Genomic DNA, 23,790 nt, shown 5'->3' with positions numbered 1-23,790 from the left:
TTTGTCAGGTTTTTCAAAGATCAGATGGTTGTAGACGTGTGGTGTCATTTCTGAGGCCTCTGTTCTGTTTTGTTGGTCTAAATATCTGTTTTGGTACAGTACCATGTTGTTTTGGTTACTGTAGCCTCGTAGTATAATTTGAAGTCAGGTAGCATGATCCCTCCAGCTTTGTTCATTTTGCTTAGGATTGTCTTGGCTATACCAGCTCTTTCTTGGTTCCATATGATATTTAAAGTTTTTTTTTCTAATTCTATGAGCAAAGTCAATGGTAGTTTGATGGGGATAGCATTGACTCTATAAATTACTTTGGGCAGTATGGCCATTTTTACAATATTGATTCTTCCTATCCATGAGCATGGAATGTTCTTCCATTTGTTTGTGTACTCTCTTATTTCCTTGAGCAGTGGTTTGTAGTTCTCCTTGAAGAGGTCCTTCACATCCCTTTTAAGTTGTATTCCTAGGTATTTTATTCTTTGTAGCAATTGTGAATAGGAGTTCACTCATGATTTGGCTCTCTATTATTGGTGTATAGGAATGCTTGTGATTTTTGCACGTTGATTTTGTATTCTGAGACTTTGCTGAAGTTGCTTGTTTGTTAGCTTAAGGAGATTTGGGGCTGAGATGATAGGGTTTTCTAAACATACAATCATGTCATCTGCAAACAGAGACAATCTGACTTCCTCTTTTCCTATGTGAATACCCTTTATTTCATTCTCTTGCCTGATTGCCCTGGCCAGAACTTCCAATACTGCGTTGAATAAGAGTGGTGAGAGGGCATCCTTGTCTTGTGCTGGTTTTCAAAGGGAACGCTTTCAGCTTTTGCCCATTCGGGATGACATTGTCTGTGGGTTTGTCATAAATAACTCTTATTATTTTGAGATATGTTTCATCAATACCTAGTTTACTGAGAGTTTTATCATGAAGAGGTATTGAATTTTATTGAAGGCCTTTTCTGCATCTGTTGAGATTATCATGTGGTTTTTGTCATTGGTTCTGTTTATGTAATGGATTATGTTTATTGATTTGCAGATGTTGAACCAGACTTGCATCCCAGGGATGAAGCCCACTTGATCATGGTGGATAAGCTTTTTGGTGTGCTGCTGGATTCAGTTTGGTAGTATTTTATTGAGGATTTTTGCATCGATGTTCATTAGGTATATTGGCCTGAAATTTTCCTTTTTTTGTTGTGTCTCTGCCAGGTTTTTTGAATCAGGATGATGCTGGCCTCATAAAATGAGTTAGGGAGGATTCTCTGTTTTTCTGTTGTTTGGAATAGTTTTAGAAGGAATGGTACCAGCTCCTCTTTGTACCTCTGGTAGAATTTGGCTGTGAATCCATCTGGTCCTGGGCCTTTTTCTGGTTGTTAGGCTATTAATCACTGCCTCAATTTCAGAACTTGTTATTGGTCTATTAGGGATTTGACTTCTTCCTGGTTTCATCTTGGGAGGGTGTATATGTCCAGGAATTTATCCATTTCTTCTAGATTTTCTAATTTATTTGCATAGAGGTGTTTATGGTATTCTCTGATGTTAGTTTGTATTTCTCTGGGATCAGTGGTGATCTTCCCTTTATCATTTTTTGTTGTGTCTATTTGATTGTTCCTCTTTTCTTTATTAATCTGGCTAGAGGTCTATCTATTTTGTTAATGTTTTCAAAAAACTAGCTCCTGGATTCATTGATTTTTTGAAGGGTTTTTCGTGTCTCTATCTCCTTCAGTTCTGCTCTGATCTCAGTTATTTCTTGTCTTCTGCTAGCTTTTAAATTGGTTTGCTCTTGCTTCTCTAGTTCTTTTAATTGTGATGTTAGGGTGTCAATTTTAGATCTTTCCCACTTTCTCCTGTGGGCATTTAGTGCTATAAATTTCCCTGTAAACACTGCTTTAGCTGTGTTCCAGAGATTCTGGTACATTGTATCTTTGTTCTCATTGGTTTCAAAGAACTTATTTATTTCTGCCTTAATTTTGTTATGTACCCAGTAGTCATTCAGGAGCAGATTGTTTAGTTTCCATGTAGTTGTGAGGTTTTGAGTGAGTTTCTTTATCCTGAGTTCTAATTTGATTGCACTGTGGTCTGAGAGACTGTTTGTTATGATTTCTGTTCTTTTGCATTAGCTGAAGAGTGTTTTACTTCCAATTATGTGGTCACTTTTAGAATAAGTGCGATGTAGTGCTGAGAAGAATGTATATTTTGTTGCTTTGGGGTGGAGAGTTCTATAGACGTCTATTAGGTCCACTTGGTCCAGAGCCGAGTTCAAGTCTTGGATATCCTTGTTAATTTTCTGTCTCATTGATCTGTCTAATATTGACAGTGGAGTGTTAAAGTCTTCCACTATTATTGTGTGGGAGTCTAGGTCTCTTTATAGGTCTCTAAGAACTTGCTTTATGAATCTGGGTGCTCCTGTATTGGGCGTCTATATATTTAGGATAGATAGCTCTTCTTGTTGCATTCATCCCTTTACTATTATGTAATGCCCTTCTTTGTCTTTTTTGATCTTTGTTGGTTTAAAGTCTATTTTATTAGAGACTAGGATTGCAAACCCTGTTTGTTTTGTTTTGTTTTGTTTTTTGCTTTCCATTTGCTTGGTAAATATTCCTCCCTGCCTTTATTTTGAGCCTATGTATGTCTTTGCACATGAGATGGGTCTCCTGAATACAGCACACTGGTGGGCTTGACTCCGTATCAGATTTGCCAGACTGTGTCTTTTAATTGGAGCATTCTGCCCATTTGCATTTAAGGTTAATATTTTTATGTGTGAATTTGATCCTATCATTATGATGCTAGCTGGTTATTTTGCCCATTAGTTGATGCAGTTTCTTTATAGTGTCGATGGTTTTTACAATTTGGTATGTTTTTACAGGGGCTGGTAGTGGTTTTTCTTTTCCATATTTAGTGCTTTTTTCAGGAGCTATTGTAAGGCAGGCCTGGTGGTGACAAAATCTCTCAGCATTTGCTTGTGTGTAAAGAATTTTATTTCTCCTTCACTTATGAAGCTTAGTTTGGCTGGATCTGCTATTCTGGGTTGAAAATTCTTTTCTTTAAGAATGGTGACTATTGGTCCCCACTCTCTTCTGGCTTGTAGGGTTTCTGCCAAGAGATTCGCTGTTAGTCTGATGGGCTTCTTTTTGTGTGTAACCCGACCTTTCTCTCTGGCTGCCCTTAACATTTTTTCCTTCATTTCAACCTTGGTGAATCTGATGATTATTTGTCTTGGGGTTGCTCTTTCAAGACTTATCTTTGTGGTGTTCTCTGTATTTCCTGAATTTGAATGTCAGCCTGTCTCGCGAGGTTGGGGAAGTTCTCCTGGATCATATACTGAAGAGTGTTTTCCAACTTGGTTCCATTCTCCCAGTCACTTTCAGGTACACCAATCAAACACAGGTTTGGTCTTTTCACATAGTTCCATATTTCTTGGAGGCTTTGTTCTTTCCTTTTCATTCTTTTTTCTCTAATCTTGTCTTCACGCTTTATTTCATTAAGTTGATCTTCAATCTTTGATATCCTTTCTTCTGCTTGATTGATTCAGGTATTGATACTTGTGTATGCTTCACGAAGTTCTCGTGCTGTGTTTTGCAGCTCCATCAGGTCATTTATGTTCTTCTCTAAACTGGTTATTCTAGTTAGCAATTCCTGTAACCATTTTTCAAGGTTCTTAGCTTCCTTGCATTGGGTTAGAACATGCTCCTTTAGCTCAGTAGAGTTTGTTATTACCTACCTTCTGAAGCCTACTTCTGTCAATTCATCAAACTCATTCTCCGTCCAGTTTTGTTCTCTTGCTGGCAAAGAGTTGTGATCGTTTGGAGGAAAACAGGTGTTCTGGTTTTTGGAATTTTCAGCCTTTTTGGCCTGGTTTTTCCTCATCTTCATGGATTCATCTACCTTTGTTCTTTGATGTTGGTGACCTTCGGATGGGGTTTCGTTTGGACATCTTTTTTGTTGATGTTGATGCTCTTCCTTTCTGTTTGTTAGTTTTCCTTTTAACAGTCAGGCCCCTCTACTGCAGGTCTGCTGGAGTTTGCTGGAGGTCTATTCCAGACCCTGTTTGCCTGGGTATCTCCTGCAGAGGCTGCAGAACAGCCTAGATTGCTGCCTGTTCCTTCCTCTGGAAGCTTCCTCCCAGAAGGGCACCCACCGGATGCCAGCCAGAGCTCTGCTGTATGACATGTCTGTTGACCCCTGCTGGGAGGTGTCTCCCAGTCAGGAGGCACGAGGGTCAGGGACCCACTTGAGGAGGCAGTCTGTCCCTTAGCAGAGCTTGAGTGCTGTGCTGGGAGATCCGCTGCTCTCTTTGGAGCTGGCAGGCAGAAACATTTAAGTCTGCTGAGGCTGCCCCCATAGCTGCCTCTTCCCCCAGGTGCTCTGTCCCAAGGAGATGGAAGTTTTATCAGTAAGCCACTGACTGGGGCTGCTGCCTTTCTTTCGGAGACGCCCTGCTCAGAGAGGAGGAATCTAGAGAGTAAGACATCATTTTTCCAGTACATGATTCAAGGTTGCCATGTCCCTCATCTGGATCAATAGATTAGCTTCCTGCATCCTTTTGACCCTTTTCTAATTTCTTATCTGCACTGTAGCAAGGCTGGCATTTTGAATTTCAAGCCTCATCGTATCATTACTCTTTAAAAATATTGAATTGTTTGTCATTTTATTGAGTAAAGTTCAAAAATTATTGTCCCAGAAAATCTACGATAAAGTTTTAATTTCTGGACCCTAATTTCTACGCCCCATTTCACATCTGGCTTCTCCTCATTTAGCTACACAGGTCTTTTGTGTTCTCCTTGGTCCAATCATATGCTTTCTGGCCATACAATCTGTTCTGTTTACTTGCCCCTCTCCCTCCCACCCCTCATTCTCAGGACACTATTCTCTTTCAGAGAATTTACCATAATTGGGATTTATTCATATAATCCTTTGATTATTGTCTGTGTCCACCTGTCAGATCAGAAATGCCAAGAAGTCTTAAAGGGCTTGTGTTTCTCTTTTCCTTCACTATTGCATCTCTGTTGTAGTAAAGTGCTGGCACATAACAGAAGCTCAACAAATGAAGGCATTGTCTCAACCAATGCGCACATCAACCCTACCTCAGAAGTATTTTCATTCCTCAATTTCCATGTGCAGCCAGAGAGGTTGATTTGATTCATCAGCATGCCCAAGACTGCACAATCAGTAGAAGGAAGAACTTGGAACTGAAAGCAGGTCATGCTGTTTTTACTCTTCCACACTACATTTTAGACCTCCCTGTTTCTTAAGCTTGGGGGTGGATAACAGGAACCATGTGACTATCCTACTCCACTCCCTCCTTTTTTGTTATTAAATTGTACTGGAAATTTGGGCTTTCAGTGATTGTATTTTTTTCTGAACATGCATTTTTTTTTTAGAAAAATGAACTGACTAGTTTTTTTTTAAATGAAATATGATTAAGAGAAAATAATCTCTGATGGGCCCATAACCAGCAACTTTGGATATTTTTCATTAAGTGGAAGAAAAATATAGACTTTGGCAATTGAGACGATCTTCATTAATAAATAAAAGGATTGTTCCAGACGTGCTATAAAATAAATACATTGAGAAGATGTGAAAAGCAAGAGGGTTTAATACACAGCCAAAATTTTAGTGTCTCTATTGGTAATAATCAGAATAACTTGTTTGATTATACCATTGTGATTTAGTTGGATCACATAATATGTTGGTATTTGGCCCTTTGGGGCCACGAAACAACATTTTCTTATGGTTCAATCCCCAATAATGGGAGATTTTTCTCTCCCTCCTCTGTGTCCCAGGAAATGCTTCATTTCCCATGAGCCCATTGAAAAGAGGCTGGCTTAGGTTGAATTTGCTGACAAGTGTGTTGGTTCTTCTTTCTTCCCCATTTCTATATGTTTGTCCATCTTCCATGTGGAAGCTGTGGACTAGTTAGAGGTAATCTGCTACTTGATCAAAAAGGATAAAGAAGTTCATGAAACTTCAATGACCTCTGTACTTACAACTCTCTTTTAGAGAAAATGGCCTGAAGCAGCATCTTCCTGCAACCTTTTATATGACATTTACTCACATTGAGTGAAAAAAATGGGTTCAATGGATTGGACCAGAAATCAGGAGGTAAAGTGTACTAGTGAGAAGGAGATGAGAAATCATGTGAATTAAGAGAGATGATCTCAGTTTCCGATTTTCCAGTTCCCAATATATTTATAAGAGGTCTGGGTGTATTTTATTTTTCACTTGTGAATGTCTATGAAGTTGTCCTTTATAGTCTTCCAGCAAAAATGTTTTTATTTGCCCTCATTTGGGAAAACTTTTTTTCATCACTGAATAATCCCTGACCAGCACAAAAATTAAACGGGGGTAATGTCATGTATATAATATAAACTCTTAAAGATAATGGAATACATCTACTTAAAAAGAAAAATGTTCTTTCTCTTGTGGAACTTAGGTTTCAGAATGGAAATGTATTTTATATTGGCCAATTGGACTGGCTGTGAAAGACCAGTAACCAAGCAAGAGAAGTAGATGTTGCTTTAATGAGGTATAAACTATATCTTGTTAAATAGGTCTTATCTTAGACAAGTAGTATAAATGCACACCCAAACATCATTCATTTGCAATACAGAGGCATTTAGAAGTGATTCACATGGATTTTTTCCTTTTATTTTTGGAAAGGATTAATCTAAGCTTCTGCTGTGTATGGACCTGTGGCTACATTACAAAATTCAGTTGTGAAGCTATAAAATCAATTAGTCTAGACCTCAAATCTTATTTCCTATGAAAAGGCTCAAACTTGTAGCTGTATGAACAAGTGTTTTTGGAATTTTTTTTTTTTTTTTTCTAGAATGGAGAGAACACACTGGAGATCACAAATGCATTTATTCTTTTTCACCAACTGTTTCATTGGCCTTAAAAAATACTAGGCTAAACTTAAGTGGTAAAGATCTGAAATAAAAAGATTCATCTTTATGTCTGAACAGCAATTTTTCATAGGTCTCTAATATCTTGCATTTCCTTATCTATGGATAAGGAGATCTGAAATTGATCTACATTTTCTTTAGTAATGTTTTCTCTGTTTATTGAGAACAGATATCTTCATCTCCTTCATGCATTATCCTTAGTAACAGATGTCAGTAGGATCCAGAGCCATTTTGGAACTTTACCAAGGATTAAGGATGAGCACAGATCACATCAAGAGTCTGTAAGAAGACAGTATTTCTGATTTAGACCCATAAAGACAGTATCTCATAATTGTGAACAAAGATTGCATTTGAAGGATTATGTTTCTTTTTCCTGACAAGATGTTGCATACTATGGAATGTCAATTTTTGTGATGATTGGAGAGGAACTGAGCTCCTTTCTAGCTCAGTTCCTTTCTAGCTCAGTCCCTTTCCAATCACCATAAAATGGAAGCACAAACCTTCAACAAAATATATTCCTTAGCTGAGCTTGAGATTTTGCATAGCCTCTCATTTATTCTTTCTAGAATCAGTAAAGTGCATTAGGATTCAGAAGACTCCACTTGTTCTATTTGCTCTCCATTGCATTATGACTTCATCAGGCACTGCTATCATGGGGCACTGGTAACAAATGTATGTACTTTCTAAATACTTACGATGTAGTAGCTAGGTGGCTACATGTTGGGCAAAATGGGATAAGACAATATCATTTTAACATGCTTCAAGTACTATGTCAAGGTCTTACTATGTACTATTTCATTTTAATCCTAAAAAAAAAAACACTCAAAAGAAGGTATGATCGAGTATATTTTATAGATACAGAGGCTAGAGTTCAGAGACATGAACCTACCTGGCCCCCTCTGCACATAAACAATTATTAAGTAAGTGGATGTTTCGGGAGTCAAATCCAAGTTTATTTTGTTCCAAATCTGCTTCTCTTAATTAATATATTCTACTGCTTCCAGATACCATTATTTACCTTTAAGTGACTGAGATTCTAATGATACTGGTAAACATGTTAGTAATAAACCGAGCAGGTTACGATGAAAGAAAGTATAGACTCTAAGAGGCTATAGAGAAGGCACATAAGCTGGGTTGACAGGATGAGACAAGGCATTCTGGAGAAGGTAATTGTGGTGGGGGAGTAACAGGCAACCCACAGTGATGGAGGGCAGCCATATTTCAGTCATTGGGCAGGGAGTGTGCACATTCTGGAAACAACACATCATTTTTGTAAAGTTGGGACCTAGAGTGAAAATATGGGAGTGATTGAGGATGAGAGTAAAGGGTAGGAGCCTTGTATGGCATCATTTATAGCACCCTTAACAGATTGGATTTTTCTATAAATCAATGGGAAGATGTTGATGATTTTATGAATACGAGTAATATGATTAAATCTGAATTTTAGAAATATCACTTTGGAGGCTATGTGCAGATCAGATTTGGAAGTGACCAAGACTGGAGGCAGGGACACCAGAGTTTTCTGTTAAAAACTGGTCCATGCAAGAAAAGATGACTCCTGAAATAAGACAGTGATCATTAGGATGAAGAGGAAGAGAAGATTTGAGGAATACTTAGAACAGAATTTACTGAATTTACTGGTTGAATTGAATGTGAAGAGGAGATGAATAAAGAAGAAAACACCCTCAAAGGTAATAACTAATTTTCTGTCTCGACTGAGTGTTTGATCAAACGAATGGCTATACAGGAGGAACAGTTTATTGTGAAAATGATGGGGTACCTCTACAGGACACCCAGAGAGGGAGGTTTAGGATAGTACATATGTATCTGGAGCTCTGCAAAGAGGTCCAAGCTAAAGATATCCTTCTGGAACTCATCAGCATAGAGGTGGTAGTTCAAGTCAGTAGAGAGGAAGAGAACTTTTAGGGACAGTGTGAAGAAACAGAAAGGAGAAGATGAGCAAAGAAGCTCCCACATTTAGAGGGTGGGTAGAGGAGAGGAGCCTGTGAAAAGCATGTAGGTTTATTAAATGACTATAGTCAATAAAACAAAGGGAGGTGAGAACGACTAGAAGGGATGAGGAGCAGCTTCATATTCTACAGAGAAGTGAAAAAGTCTGAAAAGAATCTTTTGGATTTAGCACCAGAATGATGATTGAGATAACATTTCTCTTCAGTTTAATAACTTTTGTTCCTCAAAAAGTTATTAAAATAAGCCCTATCACCTCGTCATGGTGATAGGGCTTAGTGTGGTTAGAGTTGGCTCAGGAGAGAGGCGTAAGTTCAGGGTTTATAGACCACTCCAATATTCACAAAAGAGGTGGCATAGTAGAAGAGATTTTTTTTTCTCCTTGAAATAAAATTATAAAAATAAGCCTTATTTAATATCTTTCTCTGTTTGTGTACCCCACCCAAGGAAATCAAGGGATTTCTCCTCATTAGAAGGAATTGCCCTAGGAGTAAGAATTTATCCCTTTCCACTTTCAGAGCCCCCTCTGAGCATACACTATACAGCAAACATTGGATGAAGAGTGTGTATTTTCAGTTTCAGAAGCTGTGAGTGTTCAAATTATATGTTAGTATATTAGCTTTAAGAACATAACTTCTACCACTCAAACAAAGTTAGAATTGTGTTCTTACACCTTGTGACACTGAGCAATGAATCAGAAACAGAAATTTTCAGTGCATGAGCTTGAGTCAGATAGGTCTGTGTTTGGACACCACCTCACACTTTCTAGGACATCATGGGGAATTAATTTATTTTGGTTTCACTTTCTTTGTAGGGGAAGTGGGAATGATGATATCTACCTTGTAAGGTTTTCATAAGTAGTTAAGGAGATAATGTACATTCAGCATTTAAACAGTTCTGTGCAAATAATCACTGCTCAATAAATGTTAACCGGTATTATTTTTATTCTAATTTTAAAAGTCAACCTTTCTTCTCTGCTTTGGGACACATCCTTGATTGTGGCTTTTCAGACATTGCTCCCACACCTTGCCACACTCCACTCTTCTTAGGGTCCTCAGTCTTTCCTTTTTAAATTCTTTCTTGTTACCAGTCATGCCCAGGGATCACTTGCCTTAAAGAAATCAACGTTTTTCTTTGGATATTGATACCTATTTAATAAACTTAAAATTTATTTCTTTTCATGATCAACTCTTATAATGAGTAGTCTGTGCTTACTCTCATTTTTTTCATTTCGTTTTATTTGTAAACTTTGAAATTGAATCTTAGCCTACTGGAACATAGACTCCTGAAATGGCTCATTGGTGACATATTGCTAGTGAAAATAAATGGCCTTTTAAAATCTTCCACCTCTTGGGTCATTCAGCTGCATGTGATTTTCTTGAGAACCTCGTCTTTGAAAAACTTCTTACTCTTCTATTATGTGTCACCACAACATCTTCAATCTTTTCTTCACGGGTCCCGCTTTTCCCTCCTACATCACAGTCATTGGAGTGTCTCAAGGATTGGTCCTTAGCTTTCTCTTCTCCTTTTTACACCAATCCCTTCACAGAGTTTTATCTACTTAGAGTTTTTACCATGCTTTTGATGATGAAAAGCATCACATCTACATCTGTGTTGTGACCTTTTAACTCGTACCCAACCTCCGTATCTGCAAATATGGGACCCCCTAGAATTCCTGTCATTGTCTCATTGTCTTCAGTAGATAAGGTCAACTTTCACCCTTTTTTTGAGCTTAACTATTTTTCAGTCAACAAAGACTTCTACCCTTAAAAAAATTATTTTTTGGCTGTACCATTCAGATTAGAATCTGCCTTAAACTATGTGAAAACCCTATCATCCCTAGCTTCTGTGTGCTTTGAGGTCAGCACCCACATTTATATTTCTTGTGTGACATTCAAATACTTCACAATCAACTACTGTGTCCACTTAAAAAAAAAGTCAGTGTTGTAGATGAAAAACGAAACATAGGTAAACATCAGATTAGAAATACTATTATTATACCCTAGAGTGGTCTAATACTTACTTGGGAATTTGTATTTATTGTCAGGCTAAAGTTTGTTTAATAATATTAATAGACATAATTAGAAGTGAGATTTAAGTGATTAAATATTGAGGGTCATATAAAACAGACATACTAAACAAATGTTTTTTTTTTGTTAATTACTTGGCACTTGAACTTAATATAATTTAATGTGTTTCTCCATAACTCTGGTTAAGAAATGAATGGGAAATTTTCAATGGAAGTATTAAATGGGGTATTTAGCAAACATTTTATGAGCCACAATTTGAAGAATGTTGTTAATTCTTAATATAATTACTTTCATTAAAATCCAGTAAATCTGATTTGTGCAGTTAACTAGAAAAAAATGCTTGAGTAGTAAATTCTCTGTTGAAGAAATATTTTGCTTTGTGTGGTATTGAGCAAAGCTTTCTTAAACTTTCATGTTTTTCATTTGAAAAGATCCAGACTAAATCTCAAACAAATGGTAGATTTGGTAAAGTCAAACAAAACACTTTTTGGAACAGATCCGCCCAAAAAGGAAGCAATTTTTCATAGATTTGAACAAAAGGACTAAATTTCCCTTATTCCTACTTAGTATACAGGTCAATTTCAGTACATAGACTTGTTTTGTGTATTTTCTGGTTAAGAAATGACTTAAATTCTATTATGGATAGGGATACTTAGTAGGCCTCTTCCGGTGGTCAAATAATAATTTTGATACTATTTGGGGCTATATGTTAGTATATCGAAAGTCCAGTTTGAATTATTTTCGACAGCTGAGTCACCACAGTGATTTTGCAAATGACTTTTATTTTTTCGCTTTGATTTCTCTATCACAATTCAAAGAAGGATTTTGATCAGACACTATACTAAATTATTTAATAATGAGAAAAATTTGAAGTCATTAACAAGAGAAAAGTTGAAAACTAATAAAGTTTAGCAGAAATTTTGCCGAGAGAGATGAGGGCCAGATGTGGCTGACTTACAGCTGAGACAAGTCAACAGCATCAATGTTTTATCTTAGTCTATCCAAAAAAAAAAGTGTCTCCAAGATGCCATATTTATGCCTCCAGGTATCTGTTTTATTTGATGTGTTGCTACTGTACTTTCATTTCTTCACTTCTTTATTCTATCAAAAATATGTGTATTACAATTTGCAATTGTAAAAATTTGGAACCAGCCTGAATGATATACCATGGAATACTACTCAGCAATTAAAAGGAATGAAATAATAGCATTTGAAGTAGCCTGAATGGAACTGGAGACTATTATTCTAAGTAAAGTAACTCAGGAATGGAAAACCAAACATCATTGTTTTCACTCATATGTGGGAGCTAAACTATAAGGATGCAAAGGCATAAGAATGATACATTGGACTTTGGGGACTTAGGGGAGAAGGTAGGGGATGGCAAGGGATAAATGACTACATGTTGGGTACAGTGTACCCTGCTTGGGTGATGGGTGCACCAAAATCTTGGAAATCACCATTAAAGAACTTATTCACATAACCAAACACCCCATGTTCCCCAAAAACCTATTTAAATAAAAAATTGACAAATTAAAAAAATAAAATAAAATGAATTAATCATAAAAAACCCCAAAACCAAAAAACAAAAATAAGTGTATTAAATACCAAATATGTGACCAGATACCAATGATTGGCATTGCCTCTAAAGCAAGTGAAGTTACAGCCCTGACTCTTGCTAAGTTCTTCTCATTCATCTTTACCCACACCTTATTCCCAGATGGGAGTCACTTGCAAGAATCACAAGATGTGAATGTGGGTTTTATACTTTGGGGATTGTGGGATTCATGGAAGTTACAGTTGGGAAAATATGTATCTGGTTTTGAACCCGTTGTATTTCCTCTGTTGTCTCTATACTGGAAACACCAAGGAATTCAGTAAAAAGAGGTAGAACTTGGAAAGGCTGAAGCCCATTTTAAATAGATCAAGTCCTCCCGGAGTGGGGGAAGATGGCCACTGTGAATTACAAGACTAGGCTAATGATGCTGTGATATACATTTAGGTAGTAGTTGAGATGTAGAAGGTGGGAGACCCAAAAGAAAGTTAGCATAACTCTGTTTTTTTATTCTTTTTCTTACTGTAATGAATCACCTGAGCTTCCTCTTTCAATTCATGGGGTAATCCTTAAATAACTACAGGAGAAGTGGGCATAATTATAGATAGGTTCATTCTTTTCAAGATATTTTTATTCCAGCTGTGCGTTTCTTGATATTGTGTCTCCTTTCTCTCTCTTATTGTCCTTTATGTTTACACTCTGCATATTTTAAAAGAGTGATTCCTTTTCCTTGTAAATAATTAGAAATCATAGAAGTTTCTAAATAAACACAAAATAAACAATGGGATGGTGTCTCCTTTTATAGTTAAAGTTATAAGATTGTAGAGAAAAATGATTGGAAATAGGTTGATTCCATGAAGCTAGGAATAGAAAGAATAGAAGGGAAGAGGATTTGCATGGCACTTTTTTATGATATCTAAAATCCAAGTTATTTTCATAGGGGCTTGTCAGTCCTACAGAACATTCTCTATGTAGAGAGGAAAGTCACTACTGCAGAAGAGATAACCTCCTAGGGTGCGTCCCCAGGGATCCCAGCTTCTTCAGGCTTCTCTGATCCAGTAAAAGTTACAAAACTTACAATCAGTGGGGAATTCCCTTATTTGAAGTCTTGCCACTTCAGTGACTTTCTAAATAGAAATTAGAGAACCCAGAAAGGTTTTGAAAAAATTTTTAGTTCTTCCTGGCAATTGCATGTATATTTTTTTCTGCATGTTATTTGGATGTGAGGAGCTGTCATTATTATTTTAGGAACAAATATGAAACAATCTCTGGAAAATGGAATTTGATTTTGATTCAACAACAGGAGAATTCTACTGTTTTTCTCCAGCAGCTCCACGATAAAAGGTATGTTCAATATCATTGAGAAGAAAGGCTGCAAATGCTGCTTTTTCTTCACAATTATCATTTGGAATAAGTATAGTGAAGGCAAACTTTGAATAATTAAGGGCATAAAATTGACATGTGCTTTGGTTTTCTTGATATTAAAAAAATGTATACTATGGATAGTCATCTAGAAGTTTACTTCAAATTTCCACTGACTTTCTTATGTAGAAACAGATATAATATTCCTTTTCTAAAAAGTGAAAAAGGGAAGTGACAAAGAACAAATGTTTCACGGTTCATTGATTATAGGACCGAAAATAAGAAGACTGCATGTGTGATATGTGTGTATGTAAAAGTGAACGAGAGAAAGAGACACAGAGAAAAAGGTGTTTGAGGCAGAAAGGAGAGTTTTTGGTAAATAAAAAAGGCTCATCTATACTTAAAACATAAAAGCTTAAAATAATGCAAAGTAGAAAAAAATGGCTATAAGGGAATACTAAGAAGAGAGAAATTGGTGAGATAGGATATTTTCCATAACAATTTTTAAAGGTCATAACTATATTTTTATTTCCTAAGCTCAAAGCTCTATGATTATAAATAACTGACATGACTAGGTTCTGGTCACAACTTTGAACTTAGTTAGATTTGATTTTTGTGTTTTTCTTCATCTATCTACCAAGTTGATCACATTGTTGATAAAAAGGATTTAGTAAAACTAATGTAATCATTTATAATAATATTAGATTAATGAATCAGACCAGAATAATTCTCTAAAATGGTTTAAAGTCATTTAAATTAAATCTATTCAAATGTCTTTATTCCAATGGTACTTTTCTTAATATTCTATCTCTTTTCCCTTTCTCTTTATCATTTTAATTTAAATAATCAAAAATAGAGTGGTTAAAGGGACCATGCCAAGATACTGGTAAATATGAAACTATTCTACTTATATCAGAATTTTTATTAATACATTTGTGTTCAAATAGAAATCAATTTCCCAGGATAAATCTTTCTTTGATTTATAAATTGTTAACTATTAGACCTCATTTCTGGTGCTCATAGATATGTAACATATTAGCAAACTCAGACATCACTTTTCTTCCTTCCTTGTTCAGTTAGCTGTAGAATACAAAAAGAATGGTTTCATGCTGACTGATTGCTGTCCTTCATTCTAGTATATTTATAGACCTAGCATACATTATGAAGCTTCAAAATGTTTTCCAATATAATATAAATAGCAAATTTAATTTTGAACCTATTGATATTTGGAATAAACATGTAGCACAATGTTTGACCCATAGTAGATAATCAATTAGTTTTTGTGGAAAGGATGAAATCTTCAAGTTGACTGTTCTAGAAAAATTGGCTAGCTGAAATTTGCTCCATGAACATAGACTACTTTCCTGAGCTTATATAGTATTTTGCAACTTCCTGCTGTAATTCAGAACTAAACCAAAGCCTCTTAACTATAGATGTGTCTGAACCAATCTATCACCAATTCAACAAAAATGCTTTAAAAATAGACCAAGAATTATTCCTTTGGATAAGTAACTGATATACTAGTTTATATTTAAATTAAAAAATAATTCAGACATATAAATTGAATGCTACCAAAGTATACAAAATTAAAAGTAAAAATAAAAAACATAACCTTAAAGCACATGGCTGTTGTTGAATTGGGAATGTAGACAAGCTACTGTTACTGTCGACAGTACTTGCCAAGGTCAGGTTCAATTAACGGCCAATGCCATGAGCAGGGCATCAAAACCACCCACCTTCACAAAAAACACTTGCAGGCACCAGGCACCATGGGCACATATTCAAGAAGAGGCCAAAAACTTAGAGAGAAGCAAAGGGACTCTCATATTTCCCCTTATTTCCGTATTGTTTGTGATGAATAAAGCCTTAATATTCATAAATATCCAAATAATTCTAATAAACTACTCAAAACATACTTTTTAGATGACAAAAACACACGTAAAATGATTTTTTTTCTGGAACATCAATTCCCTATGGTTTCAGGGAAGATAAATATTAAGTGTCTTAGAGATACATGAAACCTCCTGGGTTTCATGTTTGCCACCAATTGATGAATCTGTCTTTTCTAATAAGAAATGATCTTAATATTCTTGTAGGTTATAGAATTTAAAGAGATTATAAAAATCACTCCTTCCTTCATTCTTTAAATCATTTACGAAATACAGAGAGTCTCTTAAGTTTGTAGTGGGAGTAGAGAAATAAGAAAGACAGAAATAGCCTGTCTTCATGGGATGAAACGTGAAAGTTATTACACCTAAAAACTGTGAAGAAAAAGCTATCATCAGTTCCAAAAGTTGGAGGAACATTTCAGTTAGACAGGAAGAATAAGTTCAAGAGATCTATTGTATATCATGATGACTATAATTAATAACAATATACTGTATACTTGAAAATTACTGAGTGTGAGGTAATGCATATGTTAATTTGTTTGATTTAGCCATTCCACAATGTACACATAAAATTAAACCACGTTGTACACCATAAATATGTAAAATTTTTATTTGTCAATTCAAAAACAGTTGGAAGAAACAAACGAGAAAAACAGAAGCACACAGCATGGTGGTTTGCTTTTTACTACGGTCTTTTTCATGTTCTTCTATGCACCTGTAACGCCCCCTTCAGGCATTCGTGTTCCACTTTCTAGGCTGGGCTCAGGGAGCCATCTCTGCCTTTTTCTAGTGCCTTGTGTCTGTGTATGTACCTCTCTCATCCTCACTATGCTATTAAAATCGATCTCTTTATATGTCTGTTTCTATCAGTGAATTACACACTTCTTGAGGGTGGTGACAGATATTATCTTTCAGCCCTACTCATCATGATGCAATTGAAAAGTGGATGAGTTGATTTGCTGAAGGTTGAATTCTTGGCAGGAGGCATGATGAAGAAGAAAAGCTTCACTTCTCTGGAGACAGGAAGTCTGAATTCTACTCTGTGGCTGCCACTTACAAGTACATAGGAACTGAAAACAAGGACCCCATGTGAACTTGTGTGGCCACTTTCAACGCTGAGCAGTGGCAGATGCTTTTGGTACTTTGCATCTCTTCCTCTCGGCCCCTTACTGATTTCAGCCACTGTGTCAGTGGACAATCTCTCAGAGTTCAGAGACTCATCTCTTGCTGGCAGCTATCTCCTGTTTTCCTGGGATTTGGCTCAGGAAAGAGGACACTGGAAGAGGCAGGGATTTTTGTCCTTGGGCAATCATTAACCAAGGACAATGGGAAGCTGTTGAAGAAAATTTTCAGCCTCTTGTCTTTGGCCAGAAGTGGGAGAGGTGGAAGGGGATGACTGCAGGGCATTTGGTTTGCTTCTCAGAGGGCCTGGCAGAAAAAACCCACATTTATAACACAGCCTTATGTTTCCTTTCCTTCTTCTCACTCTTCTGCTCATTTATTTCAGCTTCCTGATATCTCCTTCCAAATAAACCACTTGCCCCCAAGTCTAAGTCCTTGTCTTAGGCTCTGCTATCGGGAAGACTCAAACCAAGACACCAGCCTAAGCGGCAGGGTTCTTAAGTGGTAACCTAATAAGGCCAGTACTTTTCTGTTTTGTTTCCACATAACACGTAATATGATTTTCCTCCCAGCCTGTGCATGCATTTTCTCATTGATGGTTAGGTCCAGCCAAGGACAACTTGACGGACTATTTTTTTTTTAATTGTCATTGTCTTAGAATATCTTCCCTCTATTCACTAGGCAAGATTTATGTAATTTTTGTATTTGTCTCATTTGTTGACAGGGAACCCTGAGCAGAACACATGCACAAACTCATGCCATACCCTAAGGGACAAGGTTCCCCACATCTACTTGGAAATCTTCGGGATGCTCAATGGTAAGTACTGTAAGTTGCAAGATTTCAAAAATATTCAGGAAGAAGAAATTTGTGAGCCAAGTAGCTCCAAGTCATTCAGCCTTCTGAGGTTATGCTGTCCTTTCAAATACAAATTCAATAAATGAGCCCTTCCTCCACAAATTCAATAAGTGATGCAGTTGGCTAATACCCTTTCTCGTATTTCCCTGAGTCAATGAGTGAAAAGAAGTGGGTACAAGATGCTCTTGGCTTATATATTCTCCCATTTGACAAACTTCCTAGTATCCATTTCCTATATCACTTTCTTTAGCTCTGGAGCTATTATCCTCCTGGTACCTGTCTCCTGCCTATACCAATTCATTCCAAGCCAGAAAGGAGTACCTTTCCTTCAAAACCTTCTGTATCATTAACTCAGGGCTGTAACAGAGAATTTACTTTACCTGAAGGTTTGGTCATATAGCACAAATAAGGAAACGACCTCAAATAGAATAAGTGAATCAGCTTTCCTAAGTTCATTAGCCATTTCTGCTTTAGGGGACTCATATTTTTTATGCTTTTTTTTTTTTGGCTCCTGGCCTGCTACTATTTTTGTGGGTCTGCTCTCTTGTGCCACAGTCGTTTTCCCCTTTTCTTCAAGTCCTTAAATTCACCTCCCACCCATTTCAGACAAAACCTTTTTACAACACACATTATTACTGCATGTGGAACTTACTGATCATTTGTTAAATGGAACAATTTAGCTATTTAGCTTCCTTTGTGTCAACCTTCTCATTCCAGACTCTGCCCTAGACATTGCCTTTTGTAACAAAAAGTCCCAATAAAATGTTCTCTCAAACAAACTGCCGGTTGGCAATGCACACTTAACAATACAAGGATTGGCAGAAACTTTGAAAATCACAGCTCTTCTTTAACTGTTTAAAGATAAAATTCTTAGGTGGTCTCCAGGTCGAAGCATTACTCATGACTGCTCTGTCAGGGGCTTTGTTAGAGGAAGCAGGATGGTGGCAGAGTTCTTTGCTCCTTCTCGGGACATAAAATCTGCGGGTCAGAGTGGCCCCACCTGCCTCCCTGTCCTCCACAGTCAAACACAGCCTAGACTGCCTGATTTGGGATGCAGTCCTACTGACAGCTCCACTTTATGTCTCTGGTGGATTTCCCAGGTTTGCATCATGGTCAGGGACCAGAATAAAAGAAAGTGAACTGGGAAATTTTTAGGGTCAGAAAAGGAGTTTTAAACTCATACACACTTTATCAAAATCTTTTTTTTTGAGACGGAGTCTCACTCTGTCGCCCAGGCAGGAGTGCAGTGGCACGATCTTGGCTCACTGCAAGCTCCGCCTCCTGGGTTCGAGTGATTCTCCTGCCTCAGCCTCCTGAGTAGCTGGAACTACAGGCATGTGCCACCACATCTGGCTAATTTTTGTATTTTTAGTAGAGATGGGGTTTCACCATGTTGGCCAGGCTGATCTCGAACTCCTGACCTCAAGTGATCCACCCGCCTCAGCCTCCCAAAGTGCTGGGATTACAGGCGTGAGCCATCGTGCCCGGCCAAAATCTCTTTTCTTGAGTTGGGCTTAAGGTGCGGCACTGACTGCTGTTGGACTGCTGCATCACGAGGCTAATAGAGCTTTTCTAAAATTCAGCAATCCAGGCTCTAGCTTCTGAGGATGTGTGGGGTGGGAAATGCAGGGAGCTAGTATTGCTGAGATCTTCAGACTCTTTCTCTGAATACTTTTCCTAGACCCAATCTCTTTCTCCCTCCTTTCTGAGACTAATCAGTGACACAGATATTAGATATTTGCTGATTGTCCCATAGGTCCCTGAGGCTCTGTTCAGTTTTTTCCCAGTCGATTTGCTCTTTGTTGTTCAAATTGGAAAAGTCCTATTCTACAACTTCACTGATCCTTTTTTCCTCTCCATTCTGCTGTTGAGACTATCCATTAATTTTTTTTAAGGTATAGTATTCTTCAATTCTAAAATTTCCATTTGGGTCTTCTTTATATCTTCTATCTCTTCACTGAGACTTTCTGTTTTTCGTTTGTCTCAAACACATTCATAAGTGTTTATTGGAGCTTTTTTATAATTGCTGTTTTAAAATTATTGTTAGATATTCCTGGCCTTTGTGTCATTTTGGTGTTGGTGTTTGTTGATTATCTTTTCTCATTTATGTTGAGATTTTCCCAGTTCCTAGTATAAGAGATTTTTGATAGAAACCTGGACATTTAGGGTATTATCAGACTCTGGATCTTATTGATCTGGTATAACAGTCTTCTTCTGGTAATGCTTTGGTGGGTGAAAGGGGCACTGTCTCCTTATTTCCAGGTGGGGCTACAAGTATTGAAGTCCCAGTTCCCAAGTCAGCCTCTGTTGACTCCTGAAGATAGGCAATTCTTATTACTGCTGAATGGGCAGGAGACGTCAGGCTTTTCCCTGGTTCTCTGTGACATCACCCTGGCATGGAGAGGCAGGAGTGGCTCCACTGTCACTATGAGACAAGGATGTCCTTTTTACCACTGAGCTTGTTCTAAGTTTTCTCTGGACCTCCTCTGTTGATAAGCTAGTGGGGACTCGAGGAGTGAGGCTGGAAGTCCAGCCTCCCTGCCAACACCTCAGGGATGAAGGTGAGGTCTTCTCATTGCCTGGCATCATAAAAATCTCGGCTTCCATCTGGGCTTTCTTTGATATTACTCTGGTGGGAGGCTTGGGGTGCCTCATTAGAGTTAGCAAAGGTGCCCAACTTGGCCTTTGTTTGGGAGCATACAGTTATTTTCTATAGTGCCTGGCTAGAGTAGAATGCTTATTTTCTAAAAATTTTCTATCTTTCTGGGATGCTCTTTTTTGGATAATAAGAGCAAGCTTTCTTTGGGCTTTTTTTTTTTTTTTGCCCGTACATATTGGTATTTCTGGATTGTTGACTTGGGATAGATGAGGCATAGAAAACCCAAAGAAACAGAAGCCCAGAAAACTCACTACTATGTCTTTCCTTGGGTCCCGAGGTCCCTAGGCAGCCTGCATTCTTCTTTCCACATTTCAAAGTCTTCTTATGTCTGTTTTTTATATAATGTCCTAGTGTCTTTTTTTTTTTTTCTTTAACTCGTAGTTGGGAGAAGAGCAGGAGGAATGGGGAAAAATACATCTACTTCATTTTTCCAGCAGTGAGAATGTCTGATGTATTTAAGATAGAGAACTCTAAGATAGAGTGGGATTAGAGCCTTTGAAGTGTGCCACTCATCTAACCAATCTTCAGAGCTGTAGAGGATCACTGGGCTCTGACCAGACTCTCACTGTCTGGTTACTTGATCTAGGCTACCCATGAACCACAAAGTCTCTGGCTGTAGAAGGGGTGGTGCCTTCTCCTGCCCTGATTTCTACCATATCCCAACCCATACTTCCATCTCTCTACCCTTTATTGTTAGATATGTGTCTTTTCACTTACTTTCCCTATGTATTTCCCAATGTCTGGTCTATCTCTGTACTACATTGAAAAATTGAATAAAAATACTCTGTAGTCTAAAGAATGAGTACCAAAAGGGAGAAAATAATTATAATTATGCTATTATTTGGCAGGTTTGTTCATATCAAATTTAATTTAGTAATTTCCCCCTTTAAGTGGGCTTTTTAAACTTTTCTAAAAACAGAAAAATAACTTTTCTTAAAAGAAAACGTTTTGATTCTCTTCATAAAAGAAGTGTGTGTGTGTTATATTGCTGAATGGTAGAGAAAGACAAAGTAATGTTGGAAGTAATACATGCAGAAAAAAGGTCTCAGTTCAGATACTGTCTCTGTGCTGTTGGAAAACTGTTGGTGTAGTTATTTTTAATTCCAAATGCCGCAGTATTCACAATAATTACTGTTTTTTCCCCTGGTAATGAGAATTAAGAAAGGCCAGACAGAAAGAAAGTGAAATAGAATGATTACTAATGCAGAAAGTGTGTTTAACCCCAGAATCCTAATATCAGTTAAACTAATATTATGGCTTCATGATTTTGTTTAAAAATTAATTTTCCCTCTCTAAAGTGTTTGACAAGCTAGTTTTTGCTACCAGCCATGTCTCAACGGATATGAACTGACTGGAAACTTTGGACATCCATAGAAATGTTTATTGAATTTTTGAATAATAAGGTTATCCACCAAACAATAAGCAAGCACATGTTCATGTTTGTTGAGCAACTGTTCCTAGTTGAAGTACAAATTTGGGTTAGAGAATTCAGAAGAAAGAGCAAAGTATGCTAAGTTGTTTGCATGGATTATACATCTATAGATAATAAAAAACAAATAAACCAATCAATCAACCAAACGAACCTTAACTGAAAACACAATGAACATAAGACAAGTTTATTCTCTATTAGAACAAAAAAACATGACAACAGTGTGTGTTAAACACAGTTCTTTTCTAAGGAGTTCATGTTCAACTTTTCTCTATGCAACTTTTTATGCTTGGGATAGCTTAAAGGAAAGAAGGGTGAATATGAGTTTCTACTATTCCTTCACTTATAAAGGAAATCTAACCTGGTGGAAAGACCATAGGATTCATACTCTACAACTGCCTGTTCAGTGAGAAAATACCTTCTCAAGATCATGCTTGTCTCCACTAGAGCAGAGTGGGGCAGGGTGGGGGGACTGCTCTTATTTATTAAAATGGATGCCACTTTTTTGTTAGCTTCTGATTGTTAAAGTCATGCTTTATATGGAGCTGAACTTTTCCTCTGTGTTCTAGTTTTGTCTTATGCAGCAAATCTCTTCCAATATCTCTTCTGTACGATGGGCTTTATTTACTATTTTACATGCGCATGTTTTAAATTCAATTATTTGAGAATTAGTTGCTTTAGCTTTGCATGACACTTCACTCCTTATTCATGACACTTCACTCCTACATACTTAAATGGGTATCTCAGAAGAACAAGAAGATTCTCCTCATACCCACAATGCAATGATCACACTCAAGACATTTAAAATTGATATAATACCATTATCTAATATATAGGCTTTAAAAAAAGTTCTTCAATTGTCTCTATGCAGTCTTTAAAATGTTTTTTAACTTTATTTTTAATTAACAAATACTATACATAATTGGTATATATTATATATTTATGGGGTCTTGATGTGATGTTTTGATATTTGTTTACATTGTGGAATGATTAAATCAAACTAATTAACAAATTCATCCCCTCACATACTCATTATTTTTTTGTGGTGGGAACATTTAAAATCTACTCTTTAATTGTTTTTTATAATCACCATTCTGTGCAATAGATCACTAAAGCTTATTCCTCCTATCTAACAGAAATTTTTTGCCCTTTAATAAACACATATGATAGACTTTAAATGCTTTTTTCTTCTGTAAGATCTCTTCAGTAGACTATTCATTATTGACAGCACTTGTAGACATTTACCATCATAATAATCTCCTTCCTTCAATGTTCCCTGTTATGGATAGAATGTTTGTGTCTAACATTTGTATTTCAAAATCTAACCCACAATGTGATGGTGATATAGTTTGAATATTTGTCCCCACCCAAATCTCATACTGAAATGTAATTCCCAATTACATGGGGCCAGGTGGGGCCTGGTAGAGGTGTTTGGATCATTGAGGTGGATCCCTCAGGAATGTCTTGGGCCATCCCCTTCATGATGAGTGAGCCCTCGCACTGAGTTCACATGAGATCTGGTGGTTTACAAGTGTGCAGCACCTTCCCCCACTCCCCACTGTTACTCTTGCTCCCGCTCTGGCCATGTGAGAAGCCTGCTCCCGCTTTGCCTCCTGCCATGAGTAAAAGCTCCCTGAGGCTTCCCCAGAAGCCCAGCAGATGCCAGGGCCATGCTTCCTGTACAGCATGTAGAACTCCAAGCCAATTAAGCCTCTGTTCCTTATAAAGTATCCAGTCTCAGACATTTCTTTATAGCAAAGCAAGAATGGCCTAACACAGATGGTATTTGAAGGTGGAGTCTTCAGGAGGTAATTAGGTCATGAGGATGGAGCCCTCACGAATGGGATTAGTGCCCTTATAAGAAGAGGACAGAGAGCTCTTGCTCTCTTTCCACCTTGGGAGGATACAATGAGGAGTTGGAAGTCTGCAACCCAGAAGGGGATCTTTGTTAGAATCCCACAATGATTGGACCTTGATCTCAGACTTCCAGCCTCAAGAATGTTTGTTGTTTAAGTACTAGTCTATGGT

The 23,790-nt window shown here is 37.2% G+C and overlaps 1 protein-coding gene across 10 annotated transcripts in view; it reads left to right on the top strand.

The window, feature by feature from the left end:
• LOC106634207 (putative uncharacterized protein encoded by LINC00158) overlaps nucleotides 1–23,790 on the top strand; it is a 129,463-nt gene that overhangs the window by 74,724 nt on the left and 30,949 nt on the right. For 2 of the 10 annotated variants that reach the window (XR_008622425.2, XR_010111153.1), the window contains 2 exons: nucleotides 13,694–13,789; nucleotides 17,543–17,635. Coding sequence is in view for 1 of the 10 variants with exons in the window: in XM_055105249.2 (XP_054961224.1) it covers nucleotides 7,039–7,176; nucleotides 8,343–8,450 (246 nt within the window). In the remaining 9 variants the exon portion in view is untranslated. Of the gene's footprint in view, nucleotides 1–4,882; nucleotides 8,587–13,693; nucleotides 13,790–17,542; nucleotides 17,636–23,790 lie in introns of those variants that run through there. The other 8 variants (XM_055105249.2, XR_008622427.2, XR_008622424.2 and 5 more) reach the window with 8 other exon arrangements.

This window comes from Pan paniscus, chromosome 22 (genome assembly GCF_029289425.2).
Source record: "Pan paniscus chromosome 22, NHGRI_mPanPan1-v2.0_pri, whole genome shotgun sequence".
In the NCBI taxonomy this organism is placed as follows: domain Eukaryota; kingdom Metazoa; phylum Chordata; class Mammalia; order Primates; family Hominidae; genus Pan; species Pan paniscus.
Note: the sequence above shows the minus strand (reverse complement) of the source record. Positions and strands in the feature narration are given on the sequence as shown.